Below are 27,791 nucleotides of genomic sequence, written 5' to 3'. Positions count from 1 at the left end.
CCTCACTTATGCAGAAGCAGTCGGCCCGTAGAGAGGAAATCCGACAGAAAAAAAATACAGACTTTAATACAATTAATTTCATAGAAATTACAGACTGTGATTAAGATTAAAAATAAATCAATTAAATATTTTCTATTGATTCTAGCTATTTAAATCATGTCTATAAAGATATAATAAATACTTGATTGAGATTTTATTTCATTTTAAGAGTAGATGAGTAGAATAGAAATTCTCAGTGCTGAGTCTTTAATATGCTGACTTCTTGAACACTACTGTACATACATCAACACATACACATATGCACTTCAGGCCACTGAGGTTTGACAATGAAATAATTTCCTTGTTCAAAGTTCATTGTCACTGTTGTTTTGTTTTCTTGTCTTCTTCTCAGGGTCTCAAGCAGTGCCAATAATGACACATAACCTGCGCACTTTGATATATATCCATTCTATGTGGAGATAGTTCTGGCGGGGTGGTATTTTGAAAGAATACTCACTTACTGACCTTCCGGGCTTCCCTGATACTGATGTTACCATGGCTGTTGAATTGCTGTATTCTTTTAACAGTGCATCATTGTGTCTCATTCCCGCTCAAGGGTGTAAACAAGATCACTTGCTGCTACTGTTGTGGGGGTAGTAACCGCTGCAGAAAAAAAGCTGCATATCTCCCCATACTATAAACTATACTAACCCTGTCATGAAGAAGTGTGGATCCATCTTGTTTCTTCCCCAGTCTGAGACCCATTTCTTTCTTCTTTTCTTCTTTCTTTCTTCGCTCTCTTGTGCCGAAAGGCGGACTCTTCAGACAGGGAATATCTTTGTGATTGATAATGAGGACTCTCACCAATTTGCCAAGTAACTAATAGATGGGAAAAAGCAGCGGCAAAAAGCTCTCCCTCCAAATCCCTCGGTATGAAACTACCGTTGTTCTTCTACACCATCAATGAATAATAATCTCTTTGTTTGCTCTCACAGACCAGCTCATCCTTTTGAATGCCATTTTACTAGTAGCTCTCATGGCTCCGCCCATTGGGTGCTGTTGATGGTTTGTTCACCGTGCAACCGTAACGAGCTGTCCGTTTGATGCCCCATCTCAGGCAACCAGGAACCCGGCTGGCTGCGGTGTGTCTGATGCGGAAGGATTTTGCCGCCATTCAGTTTGAAGGTTTCGCCCCGGGCTGGGGCGCAGGTGAAATCCCTGCCCCGCCTAACTAATCGCATTGCGTCGCTGAACGGCCGGGGGTCGAAGTTGAAACTTTCGCGCTTGGATGACTGTTTTCCAGGAACAAGTCCTTCATTATTCGCTGAACCTCTACAGTGTGAGTGACAGAGGGCTCACGACTTTGTGTGTTCGAGGTGGCCTGGCGCATTTCGGGCGAAATTCTGGTGCGTCCACGTTTCACAATTTCAACCGGAACCAACCAGTTGTTCCCTGTCGAGGTTGCTCGTCTGGGGCAGACCGGCAGCTTATTACAATTTACCAGCCGTCTGCGGCTGTGGCACTTCTATGAAAGACCCGCTTTCGGGGGACGGGGACGGGGGGTGTTTTGTTCCCAAGGACAAAAAATGTCACTTGAAACTCTCCAGTGCTACGGAGCAAGCAAAGTCCCTGCACTCCACGCTCCATAACTCGCGATTCGCCGGTTCGTTGGGCTACTAAGCAACAAGAAGGATCATCCCCGTCATGTCCTTTATGGCTTAGCCGGCTAAGTTAAACTGCAGATCGTGGGGGCTGCGGATGGGATAAATATAGCTGGACCGGACCTCCTTATTTCTTCCCAGTCACTTTTTCTGTTTAATCATTTCTTCCTCTTCCGTTACATTGACTGCTTCTTTCTGCTTCCTCCTGCATCCACTTTCTTCCTCTATTCAATTTCTTTTTCGTCATTCACATTTAAGCAGTTCATATATCAAGAGCGCCTGGAGCACTTCTTCATTTCTCTTCATTTTCAACACTAAAAATTTTTGAGTTTTTTTCTCCCTCCATATCCTGTTCGAACGATCACTTCTTAAAAGTAATCTAGACGTGCATACACTGTCTCTGCCCACCATGACCAAGCACAGCACCCCGAATCCATTTTTAAAGCTTGCAATCGCAGCTTCCTTGATCACCGCAGCTTTCTCAACTCCTTTAGATCCCTCCAGGCTTGTGCCCAGAGGTGATACGACAAACGTTCAAACCACTGCAGCTAAGCAGCTTGATCTCGGGGGTGCCTTTGGCGGTTCAATTGAAGGTGCCTCCGTCAATAAGGCTGGCGATGTATTTGCGGTGGACTTCAGCGGAAAGGGCGCAACGACGACACCTACTTCCTTCGGCTTCTTTCACCAGGCAGATGATGGAGTGAGCGACGTTGCCGGTCAAGATCCTATAGTTATTGCCAAAGGGGCAAAGGATACCTTCCTTGCCGGCTCGCGATTTGTTAAGAAAGGGAAAAAAGTACTTCTAGCAGGTTGGTATCTCCTTTGATTAGCTATATCTTCCCTCGCCATTCATTCTCGATATATCTACAAATTCCTGTCACATGTAGTTTCCATTCCAGTAATGCTAAGGCACCATTGTCATTTTAGATGCCCAGAACAAACGCGTTATGTCCGTGGACGTCGCAACCAAGAAGGTCTCCGTCTTTTGTGAAAACGCTGGGATGCTCCAACCCAATGACATTGCCGTTTCCACCAAAAGAGACTGCTTGATTTACCTCTCCGGCCAAAAGTACGAGACGGATTCCATTGCCGGCGAGCATGGTGATCTCTGGATGTGTGATGGCAAGAAAGCAACTCAGTTTAGCCCTGCAATCCTCAAGAAGGCGGACATCCATCGCACAAACGGCATCGAAGTGGACCCCAAGGGCAAATTCCTCTATCTCACTTCCGCCGCAAACGTCAAGGGTGAAGTCGTTAACCTCAAAGTCTTCAAGTTCGCCTTGGACAAGAAGACAGGTGCAATACTCGAACAGGACCCAGTCGTCTTCCACGACTTCAGTCATGCAGAGAAAGGTACAGATCTCGATGGCATGCGCACAGATGTTGATGGCAACCTTTACGTTTCGCTCAACGCCGTGGGCAAAATCGCCAAGCTTGACCCCAGCGGCAAGCTTCTACAATACATCACCACCCCCGGTGTCAAGGGACCCAGCAATCTGGAGCTCGGTGGGGAGGACGGCAAGACTCTGTTCGCTGTTGGCAGATGTGAGAATGACCAGAAGGCTGGCTGTGCTGCCTCTATTGGTGTTGATAAACCTGGTAGAGCATTCGCTTCGCTTAACGCCTGACTGGCCGACAATAATGGAGCATCTCACTCTCTCTCACCACTGTCACCAACACCTTTGATTTCTCTCCTTTCTTTTTGTTTGAGCATTACGATTGTTTTCGCATGAATGACGTTTTCCTTTTAGACTCAATGGTCCTTTGCCTTTTTTCTTTTCTCTTCCCTTGTTCGCATTGTTTATGTGCTTATTCTTTGGTGCTGCTGCCCTGATCAAGAGTGGCTGGGGAAATAAATGAATTAAAAAGGGATCGGAGCATTTTAGAATATTCATTATCGAAATAAAAATCATTTTAATTAGTATCGTAACAACTGGGACACCATCTGGAGACTTTGTAGATTTGTCTTGGCAGTCGTATAACCTTCTATCCTGAGTCACGTGAATGATTTCCGACGTCACAATGTCAACCTCAAATGTTAGAGGATGGAAATGTAGATACCTATAATTGGCCTGGGTTTGGTGGATGGGCGATATCCAAGGCCTGGTAGCGGCATGTTGAAGTTCATAGCAGCCTCCATCCGGTCTGGTCGTGGTGGTGGTGCTATTACTCCCGTTTCATACAACCTAACCCGACTGTTCTCTTTAGCCAAATGTCCGCCGAAAAATACAGGGCCGGACAAAGCCTCGATAGGATTGCAGAATGGGATGTTAAGGCGAGAAGGAGACTGGTCATCTTCTTCCGTAGCATGTCCGCCAATCGTTAGCATTAGTAACGCGACCTTCTACCGCGAATATCCCACTCAGGTTTCCCCTAAGAAGGACAATCCTCCCTTATACCCTAACCTGACCTTTTCTCTTAAGTCACACATTCCAGCGAAAGCCGGAGAGCATCCTTCCTTGGACCATTGTGCCGTCATAGGCTCATCAGCCAAGTCGACCTTCCTTGACATTCTTCGCGGTCGGTATATCTGCATCCCACCAACTGCACGCTCATTCCCGTACCTGTTAGCGCTTGGAGCAGCGCGGGCGAAAGGTTCAAGTTCTTCTTCGCATGACGCGGCTCATGCGATCCAGTATGTTGGGTTCAAAGGTGACCAAAAACAAAGTGCTGGGGGTATTCGTGGTACATACATGAGCGCGAGATATGAAAGTAGAAGGGAGGAGACGGATTTCACGCTTCTACAGTATCTGAAGGATCAGATGTCCCTGAACCCACTAGTGCAGGAACTACTAGGCGATGGAAGCATTAACCCTTCGGAAAGTGATGAGCATCTAAATAAGATCATACGAGATTTCCAGTTGCAGGATCTTCTTGATATGCCAGTGGCCAACTTAAGTAATGGGCAAACAAGGCGGGCTAGGATTGCAAGAGCCCTTCTTATGAAGCCAGAAGTTCTTCTTCTGGATGAGCCTTTCAGTGAGTTCTTTACAATTATTTCCCCAGACTGCTACTTGGGAAATCCTATCGGAAACTTTAAGCCAATGCTCATCATTTACAGTGGGCCTGGATCGATCAACTGTCCCGATTTTATCCCACCTGCTCCGTCAGACTACCTTAAGTGGAACTCCCTGTATTGTTCTAGCTTTAAGGCCACAGGATCCAATTCCGGAATGGGTTTCTCAGATAGTCCTCTTGGGGCCGGATAATACCATTGCCCTTCAAGGCCCTCGTGATGAGGTATTCCGCACTCTCGAATTGTGGCAGGCTGTGGCCTCTCGAGGAGGTAAATCTACTCTCGTGAAAGGAAGCGGCGATGATAATTCTGGAATTTCTAGAAGTAGCCTGGCGTGTCCAGGGCGGCTTGAATTGATACCCCGCAACACCGATGAGGAACAAAGTTACCGCCTCCTGTCGCTTTCGCGGCGAAGGGAATATGATAGGTTAGAGCAGCTACGTGAAAGTGGCCAATTTGATGACTTTGCCAACATTCTACATGAAATGGGATTGCTGCATAAACAGGCTGAAAGAGTGGACAAAAAAATAACACCGTTAGGGGAGCCAATCGTGGAGATGGATGGTGTTCATGTCAAATATGGCGATAAAGTGGTATTGGGCGGCTGGACTCAAGCAGCCGACGGTCGCACGACAAAGGAAGGGCTATCCTGGAAGGTTCATCGCGGGCAGCGGTGGGGTGTGTTTGGCTCGAACGGCTCGGGGAAAACGACCCTCATATCCCTCATCACCTCGGACCACCCGCAAACATACTCGCAACCTATCAAACTATTTGGCCGCTCTCGTTTACCCGAACCCGGAAAGCCAGGGATATCAATTTTTAATTTACAGTCTCGCATAGGCCATTCGTCGCCGGAAATCCACGCCTTCTTCCCTCGACACCTTTCCATCCGCTCTTCTATCGTATCAGCCTGGGCGGAGACTTTCCTCTCGAAGCCAAATCTTACCCCGGAACGCGCCATGGATGTAGACTCGGCCTTGCGATTTTTCGAAGCAGATCTTAACCCCGACTTCGCCCCCAGGAGCGATCAAATACAAACAACCACCTCCTGGGCTGATTCCCTCCCCTTCTCTTCCCTCACCCCCGCTCAACAGCGCCTCACTCTCTTCCTACGTGCCCTCATCCACAAACCAGACCTGATAATCCTCGACGAAGCCTTCTCCAGCATGCAGTCCTCCCTACGTGACAAATGTCTCCACTTTCTGGAAGTCGGCGAGCAGCAGCACATGCCCAGCAGCGGCACCAGGAGAACACCTAACTACACGAAAGTGTGGCATTTGCCCCCGCCACCGTCCTCGTCGGGCCCGAAAATATGCCACACCGGCATCGCTGACCACCAAGCCCTGATCGTCATCAGTCATGTCAAAGAGGAGGTGCCCGATATCGTGGGTCAGTGGATGCGCCTGCCGACTCCCGCTAGGACGACGGACGAGCCGGGGTTGGTGATGGATTTTCAGATTGGTCAGTTGGCTGCTCAAGAATCCGTGGCGGTGGATGCGTGGGAGATGATTTGGAACCTTACGGCTGAGGGAAAGGGCGGGTTCGTTGAGGGAGATGAAAGAGAAGTGAGGTGTTGTGCGTGATGTGGTTTAACGTTGGTTTCTGTTGACCTTTTTGATTCATTTCTATGATTTCAATTTTATAGATGTTTTATATCCGCTATGAGTGGGTTAGCGATGGATAGGATATATTTTGTACATGTACATGTACATTACATATAGTAGGTGTAGTTTGATTGCTACAGAACTTAGATTAAATATAGATAATCCATAGATCACATTTAGAACATAACTTTGGCGGCAACTACTGGAATCCTTTTGATAGGTCTACCCTGTGGAGACTAACAAGCTAGACACAATAGACAACAGGACAATATATAGCGGATATCAAAGGAATACGGAATGAAATAGGGGTATGGTGCAGATGTAATATAGGATAAATCCTTAATTCAAAATGGACTCTGCGTCCGTTGAAGAAATGCCAGCTTTCCTCCTCATCTTGTGTTGCTATACCTAAAAACAAGAAAATATCAAAAAGAATTTGGAGCTAAAAAGCGTAGCAAGTGGGTCGTAAAAACTAAAATCATCAAGGAAAATAGTCCCATCCTACCATGAGAAAAGAGGGGAATTGTTTTCAAATAAGGCTGGTAGAACCCCAGTTGATATCCATCTTCAACACTGGCTGACTCAACCAACACCAACTGGTCAAGGAGTCGATGGCCTCTCGCCTACTGTGCTCGGGGCAGTGTTCACGGCTGTGCTGGTGGGTAACCCCTTCCCAACTAAATCCTTAAAATCAACCCCAACCTCCAGTAGCAACGCGGCGTGCTCATGTACTGTCTCCATACATCCTTGCCATACTGAGTTCTCAGGCTCCACACTGCTCAATTGTCGGACAAGAATTGCGTTGAAGCCGTCTAAGTGCTCTTTGGCCCATTTTATGCATGCGCTAGTCATGGGCGCCGGGAAGCACTGCTGGTAGATGGCAATGGTGTTTTTTATCAGTGTGAAATAGACGTAGGATACTTGGAAGATGTACAGTCGTAGGTCGCCTTCGAAAACGCATTGACTGGTTATATAAATTAGTTCCAAGGGCCTTTTTGGGGGGTTTTTGTTTGAGGGAGAGGATAGGAGAGTAGAGGAGGTGTGGGCAAAATACCGTGCGCGCTTTGTGATTACTTCCGTCCTGGTGTGTAAGAAGGCTTCGCGTGCTCTATCGTCGAAGCCTAGGCGGGAAAGCCAGGAAATGTTTGTCTTGGTCGCTGCAAGGAATGAATGAGTGTCCACCAAGGTACGGAGGATGGTCTCCGCCAGTTTTGTGGCACGTTCATCGATCTTTGACAGGATGATATCCTGGGCTGTTACGTTCCCCTTGATACTCTTTGCGAGTTTTCGCAGCTGTTCAACCCGCGACACTGCATTGTCGAAGCGTTGCAGGGCGGCATCAATATCAAGCTCGTCCAATTGACCTTCTACCCATCTCATATTTTGCTGCTTCCCGTCGACATCGATGAGTACATCGAGTTTATCGCGGGACGCGGTCCTACTATCGAAAATTTGAGAGCGTCTTGATAATGATAAGCGGTTGGTTGAAGGGTCGGGAGTCTTAGAACTGGATTCAGTTTCTGTCCGCATGAGCTTCCGTAAATCCTCGAGCGTTTTGCGAAATGTCATTAAGAGATCAACTTTGGCATTGCCCTCCCGTTTGTCGCTTCGATAGGTGAACGACTTCTGGCTATATCGGATATTAATAGCATTTGGAACTCCTCGCTCCTCGACATGTTGGTTCATTCCATTTGCGTCTAGATTAGTAGCGAGGTCTATCATATCGATATCCTGCAACGGCCAGCACTCCTCTGCAACTAATTTTGTGGGGGCAGGGCCCTTCATATTCTGACTATTCGGATCTACTCTTTTCCGTTTCTTCGCAGCCACGAGGAGATGGTCGTTGAGGAGGAAAATATGAACGGGCCGTTTAGGTTTCCACGTTGCAGAATCAAGCTCAACCCATTGGCCGCTTTCAAGTACGATATGGCGACCGGGGATAGCGGGTAAGAATTTCTGAGATCGCTCGACGGTCTTCCACAGTGTTTGGAGCTGAACATTCCACATGCTTTCGAGATTAGCAACGGAGCTACGATTTGGATGCCGTTTGACGGTCGAAGGCTCATCGAAGCCTGTGGCCATGGCACTGGAGCCATTTGTTGCGCTCGCCTGGCCTAGGGCCGTAGTGAGTTCCGACATGAGACCACGAAGCGTGATCATCTCTGCCTTAAGTTTTTCAGCTTCCTTGCTGATCTTGATGAACTGGGTGCGGTTCCTGTAGACATTTTGTTGTAGATCTGTGGAAGTTCTGTTCTTGAGTTTCCGTAGCTGAGCCTGATACGCGCGAATGTCTTCTTCAGAAGCATTTGCCAACAGAGTCGTGACATCTGATTCAAGAGGTTTTAGAGTTTGAAATGATGAACAACAAATATATATAGAGAGATATGTGTAGGCACTTTCCAGGGAGACGTACATTTTTCTACTGGCAGACTAGGGTTTTTCAACGCACTAAGCTCAACGCGGAGGGGTTGGCCAGAGGCTTCCGGCCCAATGCCAGCTGCGGATGCTTTCTGCGATCTGAACGCATCGACACCAGATGGCAGACTGGGAACATTCGGGATATCGAAATTGAGTTGCTGGTTGTATCGAGAGGAATATCGCCGCTTGACGAGGTCCGAGGTGGCACCGCTTGGTTGTGTTTTTCGAGGAGGGGAGGAATCTGCAACGCCAGATTTACCAGACGCAGTAGAGGGAATAGAAACAGCAGCGATCGCAGCGGGAGGAGGCCTATTGCTGCTACTTGCGGTCGAGCGAGGGTCGGAGATGGGCTGGGGAGCGCTAATCTGAGGCCTTCTGGATCCCTTGCTCCGGAGAGTCAAACCCCTTCCGTCCATATTTTCGTGTCAGGAATGGCGACAACGGCTGCAATCAGACAGGCTATATGTCAATGCCTGCTATACGCAGGTGTCGCAGTTCTGTATGGCGCAGGTTTTGGCTGTCGAGTCCTTCTGACGAAGTCCTTGCATTTGACTCCTTAATAAGCGGTGGACCAAGCTTGGCTTAGTCATGCACGGCTCAAGCTCCCAAAAAATTTGCCCGATCCAAGATTCAACGCGGATACTATTTACAAGAAAAAGATCAAGAAACAGCAAACCACCGCTCCGGGACCCAGATTGGAACACCTGAGAACGAACAACTCTCTTTGTACTGCTATTTAACTTATCCAGCTACTAGACTGTCAATTCTTGCGAACAATTAGAGGTTGCGACCAGTGCCATTCCAACTTCTTCCTTGTCCCACGCAGCCCTTTCCATCTCGGCCATCCAGTCTACGCAGACTGGGTATATTTAAAGGAGAACACATACCATTTCGAATTCGAATATGAAGACGACGACTATAGTTGCTGCCTCTGCAGGCACCATTGTGACCGGTCTTCTGGGTACGTGAACTATGCATCTCAGTCTTGTTCCGTTCAAATGATTTTCCTTAGTATAAGCAAGCCACTCATATTTCCCTGCTACAGCATATGCTATCTACTTCGACTACAAGCGGCATTCCGACGCTGAATTCCGAAGGAATCTGAAAAGAGACAACCGACGACTAGCCAGGGCAGTCCGCGAAGAATCAGCGGCTCAAGGCGCGCGTCAAATAGCCGAGATTAAACAAGCCGTCGCGGAAGCGAAGGCGGAGGGCTTCCCTACCGACCCTGATGACAAGGAGAGATTCTTCATGGGCCAGATTTCAAGGGGCGAGCAATTAGCTGCGGATGGTATGCCTTTTCTACGTGCTCTAACTAGCCTTTTAAGCCTGTTGCTATTGTTTCTCACTAACGGTATCTTGTTACAATTTAGGATCAAGTAACTTTGAAGCAGCCCTTGCATTCTACAAGGCTCTCAAAGTCTACCCACAACCGAAGGACCTGATCGCCATCTATGACACCACGGTTCCCAAGGACGTGCTGGAGATCCTGGCTGAGATGGTGGGCCAGGATACCACACTTCAACTGGGCTCGTTTACAGGTGGAAGCACAGCCGGGAGCAGCAGCGGAGGAGCGGACCAGCACGGGGTAGAATAAAAAGTCGACAAATTTCAACAAACAAATCGATAATCGACAAAAATCAACAAATGGAATAATTGATAACCTTGGATAAACAATTATATGTGCCGAACCAAAACGGTTGTCTCCGTCCTCACCGTGTTTTGTCCTTTGGTCCGCATTTTCCGCATTGATGATGGGCTTTTAATTGGAACTCATGACCTTTTTTCCTTGGTGTTGTTTCTTTTGTCACTCCCCCATGATTCCTCTCTCTCCCCCCTATATATTGTATATTTATTTCCCCTTGAATTGCTCTATTCACCGTACACTTCCTCCCCACATCAACTTGCTCAGTCAACATGGTACTTTTGCATCTGGCAGCGGTTATTGGAGCGCGAGCTGAGGTGTTCTCCGTTTAATTTATCGGGCGGGGTACCACCACTACTATCCTATCTCTTGCTGGATCGCCATGGTCACGTTTTCTTTTCTTTTCTTTTTTTTTCCCTCATTTATCATTTTTTTCGTCTTGCTTCGTTCTCTTCTAGTTCCATCGCTCTCGAACTATGGAAAGGTTGTTTGGATGCATGTACATGTACTTTTATTATGATAGTATCCATTTATTTTTAGACGCATGGATATGAGGAGGGCAAGTCTGTTTTCTTTTATACTGGATGCCCTAATAAAAAAGCATCATTGTACAGGCTTTAGTAGCGTGAAACATTCGCTAATCAGTTTGCTAGGTGATGGAATGGAACCGACCGGCAAGTTTCGATCACGGAACAGTCGACAGTTTTCTTCTACTCCTATTGAACGGTAGGAATTAGCTTAAAAACAAGTCCAACAACAACCCACCATAGGTGTAATCCGGATATGATGAATTGTAAATACTCAGGATGGAGGGCGAAGAACTTAAATAATAATAATAAGAGAAGAGCGGCATCTCACTCTCAACCTGAAACATGTCCTATTGTGATAGCGTCGAAATAAGCCAAGGTCCAAGCCGGGCAGATGATTGATGGGCCAATTGATGGCCATTAGTGGCTGCGTCTGATTTGATCGCTCAAACAGGTGTCTTACCACTTGTACTCCGTCTTCTGTATAATATATAATATTAAAAGGGAGGGACAGGAAGGGGAAGGGGAAGGGGTTGCTTTGTTTGCTTGGGTTGTAACTATTTTATATCGGAGCACAACTTTCTTTCAACCTCATTTTTTCCCGTTTCGTCTCTTTCTCTTCTTCTTCTTCTTTTCAACCTCACTCGCTCTCTATCCCCCCTTTTTTTTCTTTTTTTCTTTTTTTTTTTTTTTGATTGGTTTAATTCCCTTACCAAATACCCCTCTACATTGCCCACGACAGCAACAATTGTCGATTTTCCCCTGCTCCCAGCATGACTCTCGTATGTGATTGATTTGATTGAGTGATTGTCATAGAAAATAAAAAACCCGCTTTTCTCCCTATCATCGGCTAACCAAGTTTTCATCCTTGTAGATCCGCGTCTTTACGGCGCTCTTTGCCCTGCTGGCCTCCACTGTCGTTGCTGTCACGCCCATCGAAGTCGAGGGTTCGCAGTTTGTCAACTCCAAATCGAACAAGCGCTTCCAGATCATCGGGGTCGAGTACGTCGCTTGCAATCTATATACCCCGTCAAGTTACCACTATCTACCTCTTCGTGGACAGCCGCTGACGACACTCCCACAGTTACCAGCCAGGCGGGTCCGCTGGTTACGACGAGGAGAGCGGAGAAGATCCCCTCACTGATGCCGATATCTGCTTGCGTGATGCTGCTCTCCTCCAACGGTTGGGTGTATGTTAATATTGGAGTCGCATTTCTCTTCATGCATATAGCTTCACTAACGCAGCACAGGCCAACACTATTCGTATCTACAACCTCAACCCCAAATCCAACCATGATCTTTGCGTCTCCATCTTCAATGCTGCCGGTATCTACTTGATCCTCGATGTCAACTCGCCCATTGCCCACCAGAGCTTGAACCGCGCCGATCCCAGATCCACCTACCACAAGGGATACATGGAACGTGTCTTTGGTATCATCGAGGCTTTCAAGGACTATCCAAACACTCTAGCTTTCTTCGGCGGGAATGAAGTCATCAACGAAGAAGCCGTGAAGGAGGTTCCTGCCTACATTCGGGTAAGTTTGTATAGCTCCCGCCGTTACCACAGTTGCATGCGAAAGTTTATCTGTGCCGTTGTTTTCTCACACTCGCGCGATTTTCCAGGCCGTCCAACGTGATATGAAACAGTACATTGCCAACCATTCTCCTCGTCAAATCCCCGTTGGCTACTCTGCCGCCGATATTCGCGAGATTTTAGAGGACACCTGGGCTTACATGGCCTGTGAGATCGAAGACTCACCTGAATCCCGCTCCGACTTCTTCGGCCTCAACTCCTATTCCTGGTGCGGCAACGCTACGTACACCAGCAGTGGCTATGACAAGCTCGTCGAAAGGTTCTCTGAGACTTCCCTCCCCGTTTTCTTCTCCGAGTATGGCTGCAACGAAGTCCGTCCCCGCATTTTCACCGAGGTCGGCGCTCTCTACGGACCGGAAATGACCAAGGCTTTGGGCGGTGGTCTAGTTTATGAATACTCCCAGGAGAAGAACAACTACGGCCTCGTTGAGTTGAACGACAACAAGACCGCTACCCTCCGCGTCGACTACGGCAACCTGATGGAACAATACAGCCAAATCGACATCCCTCTCCTCGAATCCCTCGACCCGGCCGCCACTAGCGCCAAGCCCCCCAAGTGCTCCTCCGGTCTCATCAAGGACACCAAATACTTCGAGGACGACTTCAAAATCCCAGAGGCACCTGAGAGCGTCCCTGAGATGATTAAGAACGGCATCCGCAATCCGACTAAGGGCAAGCTTGTCGAGGTCACAGACACCAAGCCGAAATATGAGGTCTATGACAAGGAAGGCCGTGTGCTGGACGGTCTAGAGATTAAGAAGCTCGAAGATTTTCAGTCCAACCTTCCCGGTGAGAATACCTCTGGTGTGCCCGGTGCCTCGACAAATAACAAGAAGGCTGCTGCCAACACCGTGTCCAGCTCTAATGCTCTCTCCCTCGCCGCTGTTCTGGCTGGGTTGACTCTGCTGATGGTGTAGAGAAACTCAGAATGTATCTGTTAAAGTTCTCTCTTACTATTTCCCACGCGATTTCCAGCTGCTATATTAGTTAATTCAGCGCATCTTTCTTTGAAAAACTTTACTCTTCTCATCGCGTATACCCGCAATTTATTTCTTTCCTTGTATTATCTTGTTGAACCCCCGGTACGGTGGTTGTGATTGGCGAAATGGATTGTTTCAAGGTAGAACAAACCGCCCCCAAAAAACCAATCACGTCATGTTTAACCCCTCCTATTGCACAACGTACCCTGAAATGTTTTCTTTGGGCGCCTGTGTCAGTATGAGATATCAATTTTAATCTCTTATCACCGCCACCTCCTCCTCGTGAGATATAGCCCGCATCGCAGTTAGCGCCCCCGTCGTTTGCTCTCGTCTGTGGAATATGGGCTGACGTTCCCCTGTAAACCCCTCGTGGCGAAACATAAATACAGATCAAATGAACGCAAGGATGTTCTCACAGATTAATGTTTCACTGTTTGTTTGATGTTGCCACTGCCTCGCACTTACCCCCTGAACTTGCAATACATAGAGCAGAGATCAATAACGCCTGTCCTGCAGCTTAGGAGGTTGGAAGATACAGACGAGATTTGAGCCAATAGAGAGGAAGTGAAAAGTGTAATTCAGCTACAAGAAAGTGAGGTTTCTAAGATTATTGAATCAGAAAACAAGCGTAGCGTTTTCTTTGGTATCGAATGAAAGAGAAAAACATAAAAGTCAAGGAATCAGCTGGGATACAATATCACAAAACAACAAACACAGCACACAACTCGAATGGACAAAACTTAAACAAGAAACACAAATCTAACCACGACCGCACTCTACTAAGCTGCTTTTCCCTTCCCCTTCCGAATGCTAAGTAAAGACGCTCCACCAAGCGCCGGATACTCATCCCCATCCTCCATACCCCCTGTAGGAGGTTTAACATCCTCTGCTCTCCGGCTCACTTCCTCCACCAGACTAATTTGTAACGCATATTCCAGGTCATCGATTTCTTGCTTCATATTGCGTTCTACACCATTCGACAAACTCCCTCTGGATACGTCTTCCAACTTGAACGGACGGTCTGTTGCCGATGAAGATGAAGACCCGTCTAGAAGGCTAAGGCGGATGGCTTCCGCGATATCTGGATCTAACTCCTCGGTAACAGTGTCGAGAGTCGAGGACGAGCAGGTTGTAGATGCTAACTCGTGTGTAATAGAAATATCGTTGGGGGATATAGTTTCGCTCGAAGAACTACCTCCAGCACTACTTTCACTACCCCGTCTTTTGCGTTCGTCACTTGTATACGATTCCTCGCTTAGCATCTGCGCGTAGGCAAATAGTTCCTCTTCGCTAGCATCAGGCCCAAGAAGATCTATTCCGAACCGACCGCTTAGAAGTTCTCTTTCCTTTTGATCAGCTTTCTTTTGTCGCTCTAGTTCGTATCTTTCGTTCTCAATATAGTCCTGCAGTGCACCTCGGCCACTGTTACTGAATCGCTGGGTACCTGGAGAGCTATTACATACTCGGTGAGAACGACGTAGTCGACGCTTGTTGTTTTTGTATTGGTCGGCTGCGGATGAACTATACGACCAGTACCGAAGATGACTACCAAGGGATACAATGCCTCTTAGTACTGTTGGATCAGGGTCTAGGCAAATAGCACCAGCTGCAATATAGTTGTGCCCTACCCCTGCGGCGGAAGTCTCTGCTTGCAGCAGACGACGGCGAGCTCTCGTTGAGCAGCGAGAGTGTAGCGTTCGAATAGGCTGCGTGGACGATGCGAGTGGGTCCCATGCCTGAACTAGTCCATCACTTCCACCATGAACGAGGTAGAGAGAAGTCAAGGCGACACAGGACACCTGTGGGGAATCTGTGTGAATAATTCGAAGCGGCGAGACCTTATTTGTGATATCCGGCGTCTGAGAAGCGGCTGCTCTTATATCCCAAACATAAACTGAGCCTGCGGCGGTACCAACGGCCATGTAAGCAGCCCGTTTTCCCGGAATATCCGCGGGGGACGATAGATTTTGGCTCATCGAAGATAAGGGAGAAGACAATTGAGAGGATGTGGTGGATCCTCCACTCATTCCAATTAATGGGTCTTCCCATGTAGTCAACTGTGCAAACGTCGACGCGTCTAAAGCGCTGGCAGTGATTCGAGGCGGCTTTTGTTCTTCGAAAACAAAATCAGATACTCGCCATTCAATCGCAAGGGAAGAGTCCGTTTCTGCTTGCCGCTCGGAACTTAGGGAGGGCGGAGTGGTCGACGATGCTGAGCCGGAGCCAAGGGTGCCCCTGAAAATCGACCGGCTTGCAGTCGCTAATATTGAAGGGTAGGCCTCGTCAGAAGACTGAGGAATAGGAACATGCACCTTCTGCCGCATGAATCTTCGGATCGAGCTAGTCTGGTGCTCGCCGAAGCCGCAGTTAAAGACGATAACGGACTCTCCGGCGTTATGATAATTGTCCCCAGCGAAATCAACCTCCAACTTTCGTCTCATGTCCCAACCATCACAGACATTTCTAAAATGTTTTGGTTTAAAAGCAAGAAATTTCTCTATCTCTACGGTTTCCGCAGAAATCTGGTCTTTGGTAAGGCCCATAGAGTTTGACGAGGACCTTGGACTGTAGCTCCCATCCACCAAAAGTCTATTAAAAGGGTCAGGTCGAGCAACCCGCCGAGTGGCTTCTATAAGTTCCCAGCGCACGGTTCTTCCAGTCTCCCAAGCAACCCTGTCGAGCTCCTCAACGCTTGGTTTGGGTGTCAACTCCACTTGATGAGGAATATCTGTCAGGTAGAACACTTCACCTACTGAGTTCAAAACGACAGCCCAAACGCGTTGGTGCGAGCGACGTTTAGCAGAGTAATTTTCGTCGACCCTAATCGCAATTATAGGAATCCCTGGACACAGGGCCCATTTTGCGGTTACCTGGCCACGTTCAAAGCGTTGGTCGTATGAAGGGTTAGGTCCCAATGCATATGCAGTAAGTATGCCCAAGGATGAGCCGCAGAGAATACCACATAGACCATTCGTCATCTTGAGTATCTGAGGAGATTTGGCTATCCAGACAGAACAGATTGCAGTTCCGATGCTGCTTATGCTAGGGATACCAAGATGAGGCCGAGAGGTGGTGTCCGCCCCAGGCAAAAAACGACCATGCTTTTCACTCGAGGACAAATAATAGGTTCTCCCTTGAGGACAAGCTTCTCCATAAACCATGCCGTAGGGCTGGCTCACATCCATAACATTGGGCATACCCACCATATTGCCCGGACCTAGACCCCATTCAGCCTCACCGGGGAAAATATCGGAAAAATGTTTAAACATCTGTGGGAAGGAGAGACCCCAAGTGCCGGTGCCAGTTTTGCCAGAGGTAGGGTCGCTCATCGAAGCAACTCCCTGTTCGGCAGCGCCATGAATAAACAGAGGTGGTTTGTTGCCCAATGGCGAACCAAAAGTTCCGTCAATATGAGTAATTGGGTAGACGCACATCGAGCTGTATGTGACCACAGCCCTTGCAGTATGCGCAGATTGATGTCTGGTGGAGCCGCGCGGCGAAGGGGGCTCGGGTTCTGCAGGCTTACCCCGGGACAGTGCCCGTAGCAGTCTGGTTCGCAGAATGTATTCATTTCGCCAGGATGCCAGTGCCGTCAATCTGGAAAAGGTACGCCTCTGCGCAAGGATAAGTTCGTAGTCTTCTGTATGCGTGTCTTCCCTCAGGCTTGCGGGACCCCGAAAATAGCGAGAAAATGCGATTCTCCAGGCATGAGGAGTGGTCACGAGGCTATAAAAGCGGCGACTAACAAGGCTCATTGATGAGAGCGACGAAGGGGGCAAGTGAGACAGGATATGTGTCAAAACCTCTGTATATAAATAAATTAGCATCACGCAATGTTAGTTTCACACATTGTTTCAGTGTATTATGTGTACCATTAGGGAAGTCCTCGAGTGGTTGGTGAGAGAGTCTATTGACATTTGAAGCGGCGATTTCGAACCCGGAATCCTTAGCTTCCTTTGGGGAAGGAGTTAAAGAGTTTTCATTGTTACTGATGCGATCCACAGGGAACGTGGTGTTCAGTACAGGGTCAAGTGGTGATGGAGGTGGTGAGACCTCATCAGCCGCGTTTACAGAGCATTCGCGCACTCCATCCCTACTATTCTCCGGAGAGAAATAGCACGGAAGGTGCTCATCATGCTGCTGCTGGAGTCCATGTTGGGTAGAAGTGATCGGGTAGGGGGAAAACCGTGTATCGCGAGTTTCTGGATGAGAAGCTTGGGAGGGCTCTGGGTGCATAAAAAGTTGGAAAGGGAAAAGGAGAAAGTGAAGGACTGAGCCAGAGAGATTCCGGGTCAGTCTAGAGCAATGCGCGCGAGGAAATAGACCTTGATGGTGTGCTTAAATGCTGCTGCTAATCAGGCTTGATGTTTGAAGTTGAAGGGATGGAATATCAAGGGGAAAAAAGAGCGATCGGTGTGCGGCTCCGCGGGTTGGTGATGAGTAAGCTAAGAGCCGTAACTATGTCACATGACTACACGTCGGCCACGCGATGCAAAGACGTGACAATCAGAAGAGTGGAAGTTCTCTCTAGAAACCTTGGAACATAATAAATAGCACCTAATTCGGTATCAAGTTTGTTACCTAGGTAGGGGATGCATCATCGTTGCGTATCTTGAGCCCCATGCTCGATATGGCTGAATGAACTGAACCACCACCCACCCCCCCAGCTAGATTTTGTCCCAAGTGCCCTGTTGCCTTCCGGAATAAATGCAACACATACAACTATAGAGAGGCTGATAACAGTTTGTTCCAACACACATCCATAAGATTTATTCTTTGGAGGGATCCAATAGACCACTAATTTTGTCCAGATTACCTTCTCTACAATGCCCTCCCTCACAGGTAAGACAATCAGCGTTGAGTATTGGGCCTGTCACGACCAGAGAGCTAACAGAATCCCCAAAACTAGCCGCGGATACTATTCGTATTCTAGTCTCAACAGACAACCATGTCGGGTACAATGAGCGTGACCCAGTTCGCGGGGATGATAGCTGGAAAAGCTTTCATGAAGTGATGTGTCTAGCCAAGGAGCGGGACGTTGATATGGTTCTCCTGGCTGGCGATTTGTTCCATGAGAACAAACCATCCCGAAAGTCCATGTATCAGGTCATGCGGTCGCTACGGATGAACTGTTACGGCGACAAGCCTTGCGAACTGGAAATGCTGAGCGACGCAAGCGAGAATTTCCAGGGGGCATTTAACCACGTCAACTACGAGGATATGGATATCAATGTTGCCATCCCAGTTTTTTCAATACATGGCAACCATGATGATCCCTCCGGTGAAGGCCATCTAGCTGCCCTCGATATCCTACAAGTCTCCGGTCTAGTGAATTACTACGGTCGTACTCCAGAGTCAGACAATATCCAAGTGAAACCAGTTCTACTTCAGAAGGGTCGAACGAAGCTGGCCTTGTACGGTATGAGTAACGTGCGAGACGAGCGGCTTTTTAGAACTTTCCGAGACGGGAAAGTCAAATTCTTCCAACCATCACTTCAAAAATCCGACTGGTTCAATTTAATGAGCGTGCACCAAAATCATCATGCCCATACAGAAACCGGCTACCTACCCGAAAACTTCCTGCCCGATTTTCTCGACCTTGTTATTTGGGGCCATGAGCACGAGTGTATCATCGAACCTCGTTTAAACCCAGAAACAAATTTCCATGTTATGCAGCCAGGTTCATCCGTGGCCACCTCACTGGTCCCCGGAGAAGCGGTCCCCAAACAAGTGGCGATCCTCAGCATTACCGGGCGTGAATTCAAGACTGAACCGATTCGACTCAAAAGCGTCCGACCCTTCGTCACGAGGGAGATTGTTCTCCATGAAGAGAAAGAAGCACAGAGACTCGCAAAGAAGGAGAATAACCGCACGGAACTGACCCGTTTTCTTATCGGCGTTGTCGAGGAACTAATCGAGCAAGCGAAGAATGATTGGATTGAGGCACAGGAGGATGTGGATGACGAGGAACTTGAAATCCCACTACCTTTAGTTCGACTGAGAGTCGAGGTTTCAACGCCTGGTGGGGGGAGCTTTGATTGCGAAAATCCCCAACGGTTTTCGAATAGGTTCGTTGGCAAAGTTGCTAATGTCAACGACGTTATCCAATTTTACCGCAAGAAGAAAGCCGGCACAGCGCTCCGTCGCGGTGAGACAGATGCACCAGATGAAGCGGCTATCTCGCATCTCTCTTCACTGGATACAGTTAAAGTAGAAAAGCTGGTGCGGGAGTTCCTAACTGCACAGTCACTTACTATTCTACCCCAAAACTCGTTTGGAGATGCCGTTTCCCAATTTGTTGATAAGGACGACAAACACGCGATGGAAATGTTTGTGAACGAGTCGCTGGAGAGCCAAATAAAGCATCTCCTTGCTCTCGACCAGGAACAGGATGATGATGAAATAGACTATGGAGATGGGGAAGGGCGGAGCATTATTCAGGCTGCCATGGATAAATATCGAGCGCAGCTGGAAGATATGTTCGCTAAAGGCAGTCAGCGGCGTACCCGCGGACAGAGAAGGTTTAAACCAAAGCCTGATGGCTGGGACAGCGAGTTTGATGGCCCTTGGGAAGATCAGCCTGGTGCACTCATCATCTCCGATGATGAAGCCGATGAAGTCGTGGACGAGAACCCTCCTCCCCGGAGAGGAGCCACAACCACCACGGGACGAGGCAGAGGTCGAGGGGGTAGAACTGCAAGAGGATCTGCCCCGCGAGCTACAAGTACACGTAAAGCAGCCACTCCCACTACCAGCTCCAGCAGCCGCACCCGTCGTCGTCAAGCAGTGTCCGATGACGAGGACGAGGACGAGCAAGAGGATGCAATCATGCTGGACGACATCAGCGAGGATGGCGAGGAGAACTCTGACTCTCTATTCGTCAGACAAACTCCTGTTCCGCGCCAGGCTAGATCAACATCATCCACTACAAGCCGCGCACGGAAGCAAACCACTACAACGTCAACGGCCAGTGCGACCGCGACTGCGGCAGCTGGAAAGGCTCCCACTCGGAGCTCCGCAACTACCAGGTTTAAGCCGCCGCCGAAATCCACCAGGTCACAGATAAATGAAAGTCAAACACTAGGTGGCACAGACACAGGTTCCATGGTTGGTAAGCGGCCTAGTCGAGCTGCCGCGGCTCGGGCGACGAGAAGCGTCAGCGTCATGAGCGATGATATTGAAGATGATGACGACGCATTTGACCCTGCGCCGCCTGTGAGTAGCCTGCGGAGTTCGCGAAGGAGATAGCCACTCACACCAATACTTCACACGTAATATGCAGAACTGCGAGACATTCTGTAGGATACTACACAAAATGTGAAGAAACGATTCTACCCCATGAAACATACATGCATATAATCTAATTAAGAAGAAACTAAATATATCTACAACTTCCCTCTCCCCAAAAACTTGACCGGAATTTCCACCCATCTCGCCCGCAAATACTCCGCCACATTCTTCCCCAAGAAGTCCACCTTCCGCGTCACGCCAACCCCACGATCCAACAAGTTGCGGAAAAGGAAATGCACCCCGCGTAACTTAGGTAGCTCAAACAGCTCAATGCTCATCGTCCCATCTTCTCGCCACTCCCCACCCAACAACTCCTGCGCCTTTTCAGTCGACAACAGCGTCCGCAGCCATTCGTACTCATCATCGTGCCGCACCCAGAAGCCGCAGTTGGCGTCGGAACCCTTATCGCCCGAGCGTGCGTGCACGATCCAGCCCAGAGGCCCTCGCGTCATCGGGCCAAAGTCCGTCTCCAGATTGGCTGGGCGGGCGGTTACAGGCTGCGAGGGTTGTGGAGACGGCCAGATCTTCGTGGTGGCCGGTGGGGCGATGTCGATCGTTTTATTATCGTTAATGTCGTTGAGCCAGGGGAGGTGCGCTTGATGTTTCACGTCCGTCTGCGGGATGAGAGTGACGTAGTACTCAAACACGGGTTTGGGTACACCCTGGCGCATATCCAGATCGAACGTGGCGCCGGGATAGCCTTGCATGATATTATCGAAGATGAGTTTCATGAATTTGGTCGGAGCCAAATGTTCCTCCTTTGGTGCTTGGGCTAGTATGCGAAACGTCGTCGTCGCGCTGTTCTGGTCCCTGGGATCATCGGGCATGCTGCCCAGCAAAGAAAAATCGAGCACTGTGTAATTCTTCGAATGCGGTGCCAGTAGTCGGCGGATCTGCGTTTCCAACATGCGCACTTTGGCGGGGATGTCCAGCCCTACCATGAAATAGCTCGCTTGCGCCTGATACCCGCCTCGTGCTGTTATGCCCACTTTTGTAGTTGGAGGGGGCAAACCCGCCTTGACGCCGCACACTGCGACGCGGTTTGTGGACAGCTGCTCGAAATATATCCCGTCAAGAATCGCCGTGACATCTGAGTTGAAATACCATGGCCCCTGAATCTCATACAACAGTTGGGACGTGCATGTATCTACCGTCACAACTCCTCCGGTAGTAATCCCCGATTGTTTCGTGATAACCACCTCCCCGGCCGCGGAGATCTCAGCAATAGGGTACCCAATGTCTGCCCATCCACCCTCACTACTCTCGAGTGCCTTGAAGCCCGTGAAGTTCCCGCCGCAGACATAATTACTGCACTCGATCAGGTGGCCTGCAACAAGGGCGTTGGCTAGTTTGTTCAACTCGTGCCGGCCCCAGTTATGCCACCAGTATGCCGCGCCGATGACAGGGCTCGCGTCGGATACACGGCCGCAGAGGACGATGTCGGCGCCGTTGGCGAACGCTGCTGCGATACCCAGCCCTCCCAGGTAGGCCTGGGCGTATATGGGCTCGAATGACCAGTCCGCCAGGTTCTGGCCGGTGTAAATGTTCTTGAGCGGGGATTTCCCCGAGGCGAGTGCCTGAGTTACGGCGGGGAGGACCTCGTCGCCGGAGATCCAAGCCACCTATTTAAATCCACCGATAGTTATGTTAGAAATTTTGCGGGACGACATAAAAAAATATAAAAAAATATAAAAATAAAAAGATACCTTCAACCCCAATCCCCTCTCCCTCACTACTCTCTCGACAACCGTATATAGCCCTTGAACATCCGCCACGCCGGCATTCACCGCAACGCGAATCCCATGGCGCGCCAGATCCCCCAGGGCCGGCAGCAGCGACTCCAGAAACGACATCTCATACGCGGCCACGTCGTCGTCATCGCCCACGCGCTTAGCAGCGGCGGTCGCCATGTTGTACTCGCTCATGTAGTCGGAGATGATCACGTCGATGGGGTCGTTGGGATGGTTGCGGACGAAGCTGGCGAGGGCGTGGCGCCGGTCAGAGGCGGAGCCGGAAGCGCCTGGGTTGGGGATTTATTTTGTCAGTGTACATATACGAATAGATAGATATTGTTGGGGGGTAGCATACCGGCGATACGAATGGGGCGGTTTCTGGTGGACATGGTTTGTCGCTTTGGGTGTAACATGCACATGCGCCGTATAGGAGAAGATTCATGTGCTTTGTTTTTTTTTGTGGGTTTGAACCAAGCAACTGTTTACATATGTGACGGATGTTGTTAATTTATTTTTTTAAAGAATAAGTTTAGCATGTTTCAGGGTGGCCATTGCGGCCGCATTATGTTATCTACTCCGTACATCGCTCTCCATTCTTCATTCTGACTTGATAGTGGAGCAGCTATGGATTTCTGGACTTGTATATCTTCGGCCCGGCAGTCGGTCCGAGGCATCGGCATGAGATAGTCGTAGCAGTAGGAGATGGGGTGAATTAACACTAGTATTATTTATTATCTGCCAATTGATTTAACAAAAAATGAACAGCACTAGCCTTCTGAAGGTGAGGTGGTCAATGGTTCCAAGGTTCTCTCTGTAGGAGAATCAACATTGTTGTCATTATAATCTATCTACTCCATAGTGAGGTTTTCATATATAGAATGTGGGACATGTGAGTGCAGTAGTCAACAATCAGTGACACACATCTACCTTCTCACTATCAATTTCTTTACTGCTATTCTTCTTCTTCTTCTTCTTCCTCTTCAATTAGTTACTGTTAATTTAATATTTATGTCAGCAGTTTTCGGGGCGCCCTATTACAGCATATACCCATTGCCCAGGAAAAAGATAGATGATCATGAAAACAACAATAGTTCGAAAATTCGGGTCGATTTCATACATCAACTATCTGAATGGAGCCTCTGGTATCTCCTAACTAATTTACAAAAAATGCGTTTTGTTTTATTTTTTTATTTTTTTCCTTTTTCCCCTTTTTCCCTTTTTCCTTTTTATTTTTTATATTTTATATTTTTTGTCTTCGTAAAGTAAACTATTTGCTTGTGGCGCTAAGGTCCCTTCAAGCCAAACTCGGGGGGTGGGGGTGGCATGACAGATTTGGATTGAGGTAAAAGGTTGCCAAACAAAACAGTGTGAAGAAGTGAAAGGGCTTCGGCCCACCCCCTGACCCGGGCCATGCACCGTAAAAAACTCCTAAAGCCTCGAAAAGAACTAAGAAATTGAGTTGGCCGTTGATTGTTGACCGTTGCAAGGACATGATGACATGTCGACATTCGCCGGTGAAACATGCACACAAGAAAAAGAATAGGAAGTTGGAAGGTCACCGGGCAGTCAACGTAATATTAGAAAAACTGGCGATACAGAGCTGACTGGAAAGGACAAAAAACCGTAAACCACACACAAGCCATTAAAAAAAAAAGAGAGAGAGATTAGGAACATGTTTAGGCCACCTCCTCGATCTTAGGCTTTGAATCCGTGGGGCTGGCGTCCGTTCCCTCCTCTTCCAATGGCGGCATTTCGTCGTCCTAAAGATCAGATTTCGTTAGCAATTTACCTCTATTTTCCTCTATGTTTTATCAACAAGACTTCGGCGGGTTGTTTGTCACATACCGATCCATCATCCTCACCACCTTCACCCATTGCACCCATGTCACCCATATCAGGCATCCCGCCCAAACCTGCGCCTAGTTTCGAGAAGTCAATGCCACCCATTCCGCCACCCATGCCACCCATGTCGTCCAAGTTGCCGAAGTCATCAGCATCTGCGGCGTTTTGTTCGTCCTCATCGACCCACTACACCACCGTTGTCAGTAGAGCATCTTACAATGTATATATATATATTAAAGCCAAGCAATTGTTCTAACCTTATCGAAGTCTGTCTTGAGGAAATGGACCTTCTTCGATTCCTTCAAGAAGCGGGGCCAGTATTCCTCCTTGGCTTCCTTCTTTCTTAGCACGAGGTCGACGCCGCGCGGGGTGTGACTCGATTTGGAGTTATCGACGTCGATCTCATCGTACAACTCTAGGTCAACCTTGTAGTCAACCTTCTTGGTGTCTGAGTGGCCCGAGAAGGAAATGGAGGTTGGAGTGAGGGAGAGTTTTGCGGAGGTGGGGGAGACATCGGGCACACCGAGGTGGACGAAAAGGATATTTTTTTCGGGTTCAGTGCTCGACGAGCGCTGGGCCCAGAGGACTGTATCAAGGATATACTGTTAGAATGGTGGTCTATGGCAATTCATAATTCTGTAGGGAGACATAGGTAGGTATAAAAAGGACAGCTCCATATTGAGGGGTTATCTGAGCGTTCTAGCCAAGGGCCATACCTTCCGGGGTTTGCGTATCAGCCATTGTGGAAAGTATGCGTAAGAGAGAATCGGAACACAAGGAGCTCAAGATGTATGAGAAGGGAGTAGGAAGGGGGTTACAACAGTAGGTGAAGCTGGGAGTTGTTGTTGTTGTTGGTGTAGTAATAGTAGTAGTAGTAGTTCAAATGTTGATCGTTCAAAATTGTGCCACTGATGCCGCCGTTTGGAAAGTACTGGAACCGCGTAGACAACAGTCACGTGGCAAGACGGCATCCTGACTCAGCAGCCCATGTGACTTGCCTAGCCTGGCGGGCGATGATGTCGGCAGGAGAGGAACAAGACGAACAAGACGAACAAGACGAACAGGTAAATATCGGTATTGGCAGAAGCATCCTCTAGTACAGAAGGGCTCAACTTATCTCCTACTACTTTCTCTTCCCTAACCAGCTATTCCGATACACCAATAACCAACATTTACAATTTCAAACCAACGACGAGGGGCAATGAACACTACCGCCATCGCGCTCTCCATATATATATAGACCCATAGTTGCTCGTGAGCCATTCGCACAAATCCCCAGGCCTTGTGGCTAGTTTCCTCTCAATGGAGTCCCTCAAAGCAGTGTTTTTCGGCCCCGACCCCGCCGCCCAGGTATGCGACTGTCCATATACATCCAATCTCTCCCTTCTCCAACAATCGCTTGCCCGCAGTTAGCGCTAATGTAACGAATTGACAGATGAGAAAATGCAACAGTCTCATCCGCGCCAACGCCCGCAAGCTGGATCGGGACATTGCCCAACTTAAAGCCCTCGAAATCAAAACGAAACAATATATTGTCGCCGCCTCGCGACGGGCAGAACGCAACCCATCCCAGGCCGCGCAGGCCGCCAAGGAGTCCCGCATATTCGCCCGCGAGATGATCCGCATCCGGAAACAGAGCAGCCGGCTGACAACGAGTAAGGCACAGCTAGAGAGCGTGAAAATGCAGGTCAACGAAGCGTTCTCTGTGCGGAAGATTGAGGGGAGTCTCAGGGCTTCGACGGGGATCATGAAGAATGTCAATCATCTCGTGCGGTTACCGGAGCTTGCAGGCACTATGCAACAGTTGAGTATGTATACTTCCCAAATTTCGGTGATTATGATAGTTCCTGTGGATTTTCGGTCACTAATGGGGCGATACAATTAGGCATGGAACTGGTCAAGGCTGGTATAATCGAAGAACTCGTCGACGACATGATCCCGCAAGAACAGTTATTAGAAGGCGAAGAGGAAGAGGCAGATTCTGAAGTTGACAAGGTCCTTCAAGAAATTCTACAGGGCAAACTGGCGAAAGTGGAAGGGCTCAAGCCGGAAAACCAGGTAGAAGAGGAGCCGGTGGAGGAAGAATTCGAGGACCAGGAAGAGACGCTTGCTCAGATGAGAGGGCGACTGGAGGCGTTAAAGAGCTGAGACGGATATTACCTTATATACTTTGACTTGATCGTTTCCCGATTATTTATTTGAGCATGTCGCAGTGAGAGTATGATTATAGCTTTCCCCTGGGCGTTTTGGCTGGCGGTTATTTACTACTCTGGTATAATTATAACGGCATAGATGACAGTTATGACTCAGATGTTTCAATGTTGATATTCCCACTGGTATATTTATGTTGATACGCCTTATCCATACTTTACACCCATCCGCTTGAATTCTACGCTGAAGGGTATCGTATCGCAGACTCATTTTTATGTCCGCGCTACCTTCGGATTAGGAGTTGTTCCGATGCCCTAAGCCCTAGTCGCTACATCCTCGCACTGCGGTGCAGATTATGTACATACATACATACTGTGCGTACATGCTTCACCATGGCCGGTTCAACCATACGGCCTCTTAGTCCCTGTGGCTGTGAAGTCCACCAGGTTCTTCAACTGCATGGCCTGTTTGATCTCATGGCTGTCAAGTCCACAGATCTACATTCTTTGAGTCTTACAAAAGTGAATGCTTAGAAAGCCTAACCGAAAAGTTTTACATAGAATTGTCATCTATTTAGTTCCAGGCTCTACAGGCATCATCTTGAGAAAGGACCTTCCAATCTGCAGCTTTCTACCGGCAAAACAAGAGAGCCAAGTCGGCCAGCCATGGTGGAGTTATGGAGTCCCCGAGGGGTCGCCCGTCTACCGTCTTTCATTCTAGTCGCTTGTCTTTCAGCTTTCTTCCAGCCTTGGCGTCTTGGAGAGATTTTCGTGACATTTCACTGGGGGCCTTAAGCCATGGAATTCAGGCTGATGATAATGAAAAGCACTTCTCCTTCCCTCAATTAATCCATAGGGGAAGAACGTAGGGTTAATTTACGGTGATTACACCGTGGATCCACCATTCCACCCGTGTCACGTGTCGCCGATCGTAACACATGTTCCACCATTATATTCAGCGACACGTCACCGAATATTAAACATCAAGATGGCATTGAAACAGCACAGGACTTCTTGACACCATCAGGGGACAGCTCAGTCACCATGTAATCAGCGGATGCCACAATCAAGATACTACTGAGATACTGTGAGCCATGATATACTGTTCTGTCAGCAAAATCAATGCTTGTATACTATTCAGCTAGACTAGTTAACTACTTCATACAAATCAAATTACTATCTAAAGAAACAAGACATTCCAAGTGTAATGTAAATATCTTATTGTCTGAGATTCATACACCAAACAATCATCATTTTCATCAGTATTCAGTATTGAAATGTCATGCAATGCTGTCTTTTGAATCACTGAAAGTCTGATAATAGTGTAACTGTTGAAATTCTCTTGTAAAATC

General features: G+C 48.4%; 11 protein-coding genes across 13 annotated transcripts; 6 read left to right on the top strand and 5 right to left on the bottom strand.

The window, feature by feature from the left end:
• Positions 1 to 147: 147 nt before the first annotated feature.
• Positions 148 to 1,643, bottom strand: BDCG_04647 (uncharacterized protein). The gene has a single exon (XM_045420295.1). The coding sequence runs from the start codon at positions 1,218 to 1,220 to the stop codon at positions 1,014 to 1,016; it is 207 nt and encodes a 68-aa protein (XP_045276429.1). The 5' UTR covers positions 1,221 to 1,643; the 3' UTR covers positions 148 to 1,013.
• BDCG_04646 (gluconolactonase) lies at positions 288 to 3,617 on the top strand. The gene is made up of 2 exons (XM_045420294.1): positions 288 to 2,449; positions 2,568 to 3,617. Exons 1-2 carry the CDS (start codon positions 2,050 to 2,052, stop codon positions 3,266 to 3,268), a joined length of 1,101 nt encoding a protein of 366 aa, XP_045276428.1. The 5' UTR covers positions 288 to 2,049; the 3' UTR covers positions 3,269 to 3,617.
• Positions 3,618 to 3,665: 48 nt separating this feature from the next.
• BDCG_04645 (ABC transporter) lies at positions 3,666 to 6,722 on the top strand. Its single transcript, XM_045420293.1, has 2 exons — positions 3,666 to 4,619; positions 4,702 to 6,722. The coding sequence occupies exons 1-2, from the start codon at positions 3,755 to 3,757 to the stop codon at positions 6,237 to 6,239; spliced, it is 2,403 nt and encodes an 800-aa protein (XP_045276427.1). The 5' UTR covers positions 3,666 to 3,754; the 3' UTR covers positions 6,240 to 6,722.
• BDCG_04644 (exocyst complex component exo84) lies at positions 6,052 to 9,201 on the bottom strand. Its single transcript, XM_045420292.1, has 3 exons — positions 8,674 to 9,201; positions 7,315 to 8,587; positions 6,052 to 7,224 (listed from the first exon to the last, which is right to left on the bottom strand). The coding sequence occupies exons 1-3, from the start codon at positions 9,092 to 9,094 to the stop codon at positions 6,861 to 6,863; spliced, it is 2,058 nt and encodes a 685-aa protein (XP_045276426.1). The 5' UTR covers positions 9,095 to 9,201; the 3' UTR covers positions 6,052 to 6,860.
• A 380-nt stretch (positions 9,202 to 9,581) lies between these two features.
• On the top strand, positions 9,582 to 10,275 carry BDCG_04643 (mitochondrial import receptor subunit Tom20; the record flags this gene model as incomplete). The annotated part of the gene is made up of 3 exons (XM_045420291.1): positions 9,582 to 9,639; positions 9,724 to 9,969; positions 10,052 to 10,275. 3 exons carry the CDS (start codon positions 9,582 to 9,584, stop codon positions 10,273 to 10,275), a joined length of 528 nt encoding a protein of 175 aa, XP_045276425.1.
• Positions 10,276 to 11,562: 1,287 nt separating this feature from the next.
• Positions 11,563 to 17,806, bottom strand: BDCG_04641 (F-box and WD domain-containing protein). Its single transcript, XM_045420289.1, has 2 exons — positions 17,297 to 17,806; positions 11,563 to 17,229 (listed from the first exon to the last, which is right to left on the bottom strand). Exons 1-2 carry the CDS (start codon positions 17,658 to 17,660, stop codon positions 14,204 to 14,206), a joined length of 3,390 nt encoding a protein of 1,129 aa, XP_045276423.1. The 5' UTR covers positions 17,661 to 17,806; the 3' UTR covers positions 11,563 to 14,203.
• On the top strand, positions 11,624 to 13,361 carry BDCG_04642 (beta glucanosyltransferase Gel2p; the record flags this gene model as incomplete). Its single annotated transcript, XM_045420290.1, has 5 exons — positions 11,624 to 11,632; positions 11,725 to 11,852; positions 11,935 to 12,040; positions 12,101 to 12,385; positions 12,474 to 13,361. 5 exons carry the CDS (start codon positions 11,624 to 11,626, stop codon positions 13,359 to 13,361), a joined length of 1,416 nt encoding a protein of 471 aa, XP_045276424.1.
• Positions 17,807 to 17,947: 141 nt separating the features above from the next.
• On the top strand, positions 17,948 to 23,549 carry BDCG_04640 (double-strand break repair protein MRE11). Of its 3 annotated transcripts, XM_045420287.1 has the most exons (4): positions 17,948 to 18,166; positions 18,236 to 18,266; positions 18,334 to 20,741; positions 20,797 to 23,411. In XM_045420287.1, the coding sequence occupies exons 2-3, from the start codon at positions 18,251 to 18,253 to the stop codon at positions 20,670 to 20,672; spliced, it is 2,355 nt and encodes a 784-aa protein (XP_045280960.1). In that variant the 5' UTR covers positions 17,948 to 18,166; positions 18,236 to 18,250; the 3' UTR covers positions 20,673 to 20,741; positions 20,797 to 23,411. The 3 variants fall into 3 exon arrangements, with proteins under 3 accessions (XP_045280960.1, XP_045280959.1, XP_045280961.1); XM_045420286.1 differs by having other exon boundaries at positions 18,334 to 23,549; XM_045420288.1 differs by having other exon boundaries at positions 17,955 to 18,266; positions 18,334 to 23,213.
• Positions 20,500 to 23,087, bottom strand: BDCG_04639 (uncharacterized protein). The gene is made up of 3 exons (XM_045420285.1): positions 22,803 to 23,087; positions 22,421 to 22,734; positions 20,500 to 22,336 (listed from the first exon to the last, which is right to left on the bottom strand). Exons 1-3 carry the CDS (start codon positions 22,864 to 22,866, stop codon positions 20,810 to 20,812), a joined length of 1,905 nt encoding a protein of 634 aa, XP_045276422.1. The 5' UTR covers positions 22,867 to 23,087; the 3' UTR covers positions 20,500 to 20,809.
• Positions 23,269 to 25,224, bottom strand: BDCG_04638 (Hsp90 cochaperone SBA1). The gene is made up of 4 exons (XM_045420284.1): positions 25,006 to 25,224; positions 24,547 to 24,875; positions 24,293 to 24,475; positions 23,269 to 24,207 (listed from the first exon to the last, which is right to left on the bottom strand). Exons 1-4 carry the CDS (start codon positions 25,028 to 25,030, stop codon positions 24,124 to 24,126), a joined length of 621 nt encoding a protein of 206 aa, XP_045276421.1. The 5' UTR covers positions 25,031 to 25,224; the 3' UTR covers positions 23,269 to 24,123.
• Positions 25,225 to 25,305: 81 nt separating this feature from the next.
• On the top strand, positions 25,306 to 26,437 carry BDCG_04637 (vacuolar protein sorting protein 24; the record flags this gene model as incomplete). Its single annotated transcript, XM_045420283.1, has 4 exons — positions 25,306 to 25,353; positions 25,538 to 25,639; positions 25,725 to 26,097; positions 26,175 to 26,437. 4 exons carry the CDS (start codon positions 25,306 to 25,308, stop codon positions 26,435 to 26,437), a joined length of 786 nt encoding a protein of 261 aa, XP_045276420.1.
• Between the last annotated feature and the right edge of the window lie 1,354 nt (positions 26,438 to 27,791).

This window comes from Blastomyces dermatitidis (genome assembly GCF_000003525.1).
Source record: "Blastomyces dermatitidis ER-3 genomic scaffold supercont1.4, whole genome shotgun sequence".
Classification (NCBI taxonomy): Eukaryota; Fungi; Ascomycota; class Eurotiomycetes; order Onygenales; family Ajellomycetaceae; genus Blastomyces; species Blastomyces dermatitidis.
Note: the sequence above shows the minus strand (reverse complement) of the source record. Positions and strands in the feature narration are given on the sequence as shown.